The sequence below is a fragment of the Gossypium raimondii genome, chromosome 10, assembly GCF_025698545.1.
Source record: "Gossypium raimondii isolate GPD5lz chromosome 10, ASM2569854v1, whole genome shotgun sequence".
Lineage (NCBI taxonomy): Eukaryota > Viridiplantae > Streptophyta > Magnoliopsida > Malvales > Malvaceae > Gossypium > Gossypium raimondii.
Window position 1 is genome coordinate 25,584,518 of NC_068574.1, and position 6,780 is coordinate 25,591,297.

At 34.4% G+C, this 6,780-nt stretch overlaps 1 protein-coding gene across 1 annotated transcript; it reads right to left on the bottom strand.

The window, feature by feature from the left end:
* Nucleotides 1–260: 260 nt before the first annotated feature.
* On the bottom strand, nt 261–4,518 carry LOC105778018 (uncharacterized). Its single transcript, XM_012601566.2, has 5 exons — nt 4,253–4,518; nt 3,850–4,053; nt 3,463–3,597; nt 1,347–3,026; nt 261–1,039 (listed from the first exon to the last, which is right to left on the bottom strand). The coding sequence occupies exons 1-5, from the start codon at nt 4,278–4,280 to the stop codon at nt 417–419; spliced, it is 2,670 nt and encodes an 889-aa protein (XP_012457020.2). The 5' UTR covers nt 4,281–4,518; the 3' UTR covers nt 261–416.
* Between the last annotated feature and the right edge of the window lie 2,262 nt (nt 4,519–6,780).

Genomic DNA, 6,780 nt, shown 5'->3' on the forward strand with positions numbered 1-6,780 from the left:
GTTTGAAAGTTTTATACGTAAAACAAATAGTTAAAAAAATTTTAAGTTATGCCAAACTTGATATATATGATCTACATGAATAGATCTTGAAATATGATAATTAGATTGTTAAAATATTAGACGTATAAAAAATTACGATAAAGTCTAAAGCCTCTTAAATTTTACATCGGTTTAAGTGATCTCTCCCCGGGTATATTTTTGAATTCAATATTGCATTTTTTTTAATTATGAGGTTGAAAAGTGAAAAACCAAACACAAAGTTTGCAAACATATTGCACCCAAAGAACATGGGATTTGTTTACTAAAATATATGCAAATCCCTGAACTTAAACAGTTTCACTTGTAAGTAATTGAAGAGAGCACCTACAATCAATAATGTTCTCTAAACTTTAAAGTCTTTTGAGCATTTTATGATCCTAATTTATAGATGAGCAGCATACAAATTGAAACCACAGTGGCCTACCTTTTACTCTCCTTTTCCCTCGCTTAATCTCAGCCGGGAACCTTGCCGGCGAACTCCATTCTTTCTCTACTTCAATGTTAGTTGGCTCAGCTACTGGTGTTTCAGGGCCCGCAGTTGAGCTAGCTTTACCTCCCATATCTTCATTATCTTCACCTACTTTATCATAATTTCGACCTACAACTGGTGTGGCGCTTTGTTTTGAATTCGGGGACATCGGTTTTGTTTCACTGTTGGATTCAGAAAGTAAGTTCTTCAATGGAGTGTGTTGCTTTGCATTCCAGTTGGTTACTTTTTTTATGATCTCTTCGTTCTTCTTTCTTCCCAGAGACTCATTTGCACCATGAGTAACAGAAGGAAACCAGCCAGCTTGCAAAGGTATCGTTCGAGTGCTTTCAGCAGTTTGTACTGCCTGAATTTCAGAAATAGTGGATTTTTCGTTGCTACCTCCAGGCTCAACCAGTGTCATGAAAGATGGTGGCTCAAATTCATCGGACGTATCAAAATGCTGCTTAGATACAGCTTTTGATTTCTTGGTTTTCTCTGCCTCGGAAAAGGCATCCGATTGGGTTGAAAGAACTGTTCAATGCACAAAAACAATAAATGGAATTACTTCTTTAAACACAATGCAGCCACTGTTCTATGAAGTCAGAATTACATCCATGATGATCTACAGAAGCTCATCAATCAAAGTTCAAAATCAGAGAAAATGCAGTAATTCATTAATTAACCGAAAGTTGTATCAACCTAAAGTAGGCTACTTCAGATAAAACCGGTTCTAAACTTCATATAACTTCGTTAGCAGTTATCTGAGTCGGATAAATTCCTTATTTATATCAAAAAAGTTCTCACCACATCTTTAGTAAACGAATAGATATTAATGTACCTGAAATAGATCCCCAGTGAGCTTCCAAACTATCAGTATGACTACTGGATCCAATTGAAACATCACCTACAGTTGTATCAGGTTGAGGTTTAATAGGACCATTATCAGCCTCTCCTTGCAAAATTACCGTACTAGTCCCGAATGCATCTAGTCCAGACTCTCTGGTATGGTTATCATCAACAGCACCAGAATTTTGACTGGTAGGGTTGGAATACGAAAGAGAATGCATCAACTCTTTCTTCGATTGGTCTATTGAAGTTCTCTCAAACCCATTTCCTCCTCCATTGTTGTCTACTGCAAAAGACACAAGATCTTCGCCAGCACCCTCTCCCTGTATCTTATAATCCATACTTAGTTCGAGTTCTTCATATTCCCTGTCTGAAACCATATCCAAGTGTGGGCCTTTAGTCTTGTTCACTTCCTCTATGACATCTGGGGATTGAGATGTAGAGTTGGCCTTTATTAAATCCTCTATTTCGTCACCACTTTCAACTACATTGATATCATGTTTTTCGGTTTTCTTTTCACCAATATCATCAGAATTGTCAACTTCAAGCAAATTGGATGCTGGATTAGTATGAGATGGAGAAGAATTATTCATAGATTCACATGATGAGTTTTTCACATAAGTCTGATCATCAATTCTTCCAAGATTATCATTGGGAACACAGATAACATCCTCGCCAACTACATTATTTAACCTTCCTGCCTCAATATCAGCATCCACAACCAATGGTTTCCCCTCAGGTAAATCATTTATCATGCTTCCCAAGAAACCTGTTGGATCTAAATCATCAGCAACATAAACAGGCTGTTGTTCTTGAAGAGAGCCAACTTCCTGGTCCTTCTCATTCTCAGTTGAATCGGCATCAACAGGAGGCAGTTCATCAGACCATTTACGGTCTTGAAGCAAACCAGCTTTCCCCTCAAAAAGCACTTCTTTAACAATAGCCTCGTGGTTTCCGCCAAGTTCGTAGCTGTCTTTGGCAACATGCATATACGAAGCATCTATCTCAATGTCTTCATACAGCTGATTTGTTAGAGCAGTATCAGGTTTGTCCTGTAAAACAGAGTCGTGGACTTCTACAGATGGTTCAACAGTTTTTTCAGCTGATTCAGTCACAGAAGTTATACCCTCACTGTTCAATGTCACAATATCTATTACATTTCTTTCTATACCCGTTCCTGGGTTTCCATTACCACCAGTCTCTTCTTGCTCACCAGTTTCGTTCATGGATGTCTTGGAAGCCAACCTATCACTGAAATCTTCATTCAACTGAAAAATATCTAAAGTTAAACCTAATGTCTTTTCCGAAGTAGGCACTGTTCTCGATACTTCACCAGCAGCTTGTTCGCTTGGAAGAATCAAGCCATCCAAGAGGTTTGCATTTAACTTGCCTTCTTCATTTCCATTTGTATTAGTTGGCTGCTCAACAGAGCATTCTGCAGCACTAGCACCAGCACCAACTTCCCTGCTCTCTTCGGGGACACCTTTTAGTGTTTCCGCTTCGGTTGGAACAACACCACTAACAGAAGCAGTTCTATCCTCGGAATCCTTACTATAGCTCAAGCCAACATCTAGGTGCTCTAGTGTGCCATTTGACACAAAAAGCATGCTTTTCGTAAAAGGATTTTTGTTTTGGCTACTTTCAGCTGAATTCTGTGGTGGTTGCACAATATCTGCATATATAAATGAAACCAAGATATTAAAATAATAAAAAGGAATCTAAACATCGGCAATCAAACCAAACTATAAGGGCTCTGTCATGCAAAATTTCACTGGATTTGAGAACACCTAATTCTCAACTTGCATGTGTGTGTGTATAGATATACACGAAATCCGCCCCAAACATGATTTTATTTAAGACTCTAGCCCCAACCCCGAATACCAACCAATAGATCTCATATACAAACCATTACTTATATGCAGGGATAAGCCTGTTTTCTAGAAACTAAAGGAATCAAGATAGATCAGATTCAGATGTGTCATTAATATACAAGCAACTTCTTATAGACATGAGCTAAACTTCTCCGACAAGCCATTAATGAATGCATCTAACACAAACAGACATGTCTGGATTCAAAATAACCCGTCAAGTCTCATAAATAAACTTACCAGAATCTTCTAAATGTTTTAAAGAAATGGTAGCAGGAAGATCCTTTTCAGCAACCGTGTCTGGTTTGCCAACATTATCCAAACTGTCCTGCCTTCCAACACCAAATCTACCATCTTGAAACTCCATTGCAGCATCTGAAAATTCACCAAACTAAAATTCACCAAACTACCTATCTCCATAAATTTTGGAACTTTAGTATCTAAAATTCACCAAAATTAACACCGTAAATACAATTAGTTCAACAAACATTCTTTTAAAATTCAACAAATTACCCCAACATGGACTGTTATATAGATCAAAACACCCCCACGCACAGAAAGAGACTATAATTATGAAAACAGTGGAATTTCAACACAAATTCAGAGAACAAAGTAGGATTAATTTACTTGGGTTTTTGTGATCATCATATGGAACTGGTTCGTCATCAGAACCATTTGTACGTGTTATTTGTTCAGCCGAGGGAACCAGCTTGAAGCCTTCAATGGTACCACAAATCTTCTTGTGGGCACGCCTGTGTTTTGCACTAGGATGTGGGTTTGGAAATGGCCACCCACATTTGTGACACAAATGAACTCCATGGCTCTCATGCCCTGCAAAATCAAAGAAACCCCATTAACAAGTTTCAAAATTACAAAACTTTTTTCCCCATAATGTGAAAAAAAATAACTTAACCAGAACAAAATGAACAGAAAAATGGTTACTTTATAAACAAGGGAAAAAAACAATGGAAAAATCAAACAACTTCAACCACCACCAAAATAAATGATTATAAAGCCATGAAAAAAAAACCTGAGGAATGATGTCTCCCATGATCCATGGATTAAGAAAAAGAAGCAAACTTTAGACTTGTTACACGAAGAAGAAGATGAAGAGAATTAAACTAAAACAATGGGGTTTGGGCTTTTTCCTATAAAGAAGGTTGAAAACATCAAAGGGAAGATTGACTTAATGGAAGTGAGTATATGGTAAGAAATATAAAGGCGAAAAGGGGATAAAGGGCAATCAGGAAAAGAGAAGGTTATTCTTCTTTTATAAATGCATGTGTTAGTTTGCATGGTGGGTCTTAAAATTAAGTCTAGAGACAGTGAGTGTATGTATATGTGTATATGTGTAAGTGCATGAAACAATGATGAACTCTTAAACTCTCTGTATGATGATGATAAAGGCTTTATCCTGTATCCCATGTGCCGCTACTTATCAACGTCCACTTTCTTTCTGATTTGCTTCAATCCCACTATTCGTCCTTGTGCCCTCTTTATTAAATTATTTATTTACTATTTAACCCTTAAATTATCTCATTTTTTAATTTAACATAAATTTCAAAATTATACCTAAATTTTAGTTAATATATCATATTGTACATAAACTTTTAATAATTTTGTGCAATTCTATACAAGACATTTTGATTTGATTTACTTTTCACAAACCACTAACATCACCTTTTATAGTTTATATATTACATATATAAATAATAATGCTTATCAAATATAAAAATAAATTGATATATTCATTTCTTCAAATGTGTAGAATTAAATAAAATCAAAATTTTATGTGTATGAATTACACATTGGATCAAAATTAATTTATATTTTTAGTATTTATCCTTTTATTTTTTTATCTATTTTAATACTTAAACTATCAAAGTGGGTGATATCATCAACCACATGTCACATTCTTATTAATTAGCATTGAGCTTTTAAAGATAAAATGAGACAAAATAATAAATTAAGTATTCAAATACACACAAAAAATTTGGATACCAAAATGAGAAAACGATTTAATTTAGGAGCTAAATCATGAATTAAATTAAATTTATTATAACCTAAATATATATTTTTAAAAGAAAAATTAGAAAAATTGTAAAGTGAGCTTTTTTTAAAAAAAATTTTGAGTTTCATGTTTGTATACAAATGAATTGGTCTGAAGTCAGTTTTAGTTGATAAGAAACTGTATTTGAGATTTGATAATAGCATAACATGTTGGGTTTTTATTGGTATAATTTATAATAAATTTGTTGAATATTGGAAGTAGTGATGGGAGTTGAATTCAAGAAATGAAGGGGCCTAGTGGACTGCTGCTAACTACTCCATTTATGAGAATTATAAGAGGTTGCTTGTACAGGATAATGCCTAATCATTTCTGTAATAATTCAAAGTATTTAGCTGAAGAAATGTTTCGCCCTTTAAAGAAAGCATTGATGCTAACCTTGATTTGGTGATAATATTAATTGAAGACAATTAGGCTGTATTGCTCATTGTAGAACCTTATTAACAATCTATAATTTTTTTTTACCTACTCCTCAATCAAATGCTTTTATAAACATTATTATGATTACTATAATTTAAAAAGGTATTATATTAAATAATTAATTATTATCGATCATGATATGTGATGAGGCGGCTGCTCATCTCATCCCTTAATTATGTGGTCGGCGATTCGATTTTTGTTCATGAAAATGGTGCACATTTAATGGTCAATTATTTACTTGTCTTATGTCTATATGATATTGCCCAAAACGATAATACACTATCTTCAACTTTATCCAAACAATGATTTAAGTCCTATCACTCACCATCATATCAACCCTCTAATATATAAGACTTTATGGCCTGTTAACTTATCAATCTATTACAATCAAGATCCCATTCAAATAGCCTAGCTTTACAAATATCCTTATAAATAGGGGTGAGTAAAACTCGATTCGACTCGAAAAAATCGAAAAAAAATTCAAATTTTGAGTTAGACGATTCGAGTTATTCGAGTTAATCGAGTTATTCGAATCAAATCGATTTTTTTTTCAAAATTCGAGTTCGAATCGAGTTGAGTTTTCGAATTCGAATAACTCGAATAATTCGAATATCAAACTATAATATTTTACATTTTTACCCCAAACTCCCAAATCTTTTTCCTTTTCCCTCAAAACTTTTACTCCTTCCCACATTTCCCCCAAAACTTTTACTCCCCTCCCCTCCCAACCCCCCAATCTACCCAAAATCCATTTCCCACCAAAATTTTACTCTCCCATTTACTTTTTCTCAAAATTTTACTCCCAAAAACCCTCAAAACATTTTATTTTCCCCCAAAATTTTTACTCTCTCCCACTTTTCCCTAAAACTTTTATTCCTTCCCATCCCACCTCTCATCTACCCCAAACCCTCCCCTCCAATTTTTTTAATATTTTCCTCCAAAATTTTACTTCCCTATTTACTTTCCTCAAACTTTTATTCCCCAAAACTTTTATTTTCCCCTAAACTTTTACTTCTCACCCTTTACTCTCAAATAAAAATCAAAATTATCCAAAAAATCACTAAACATAA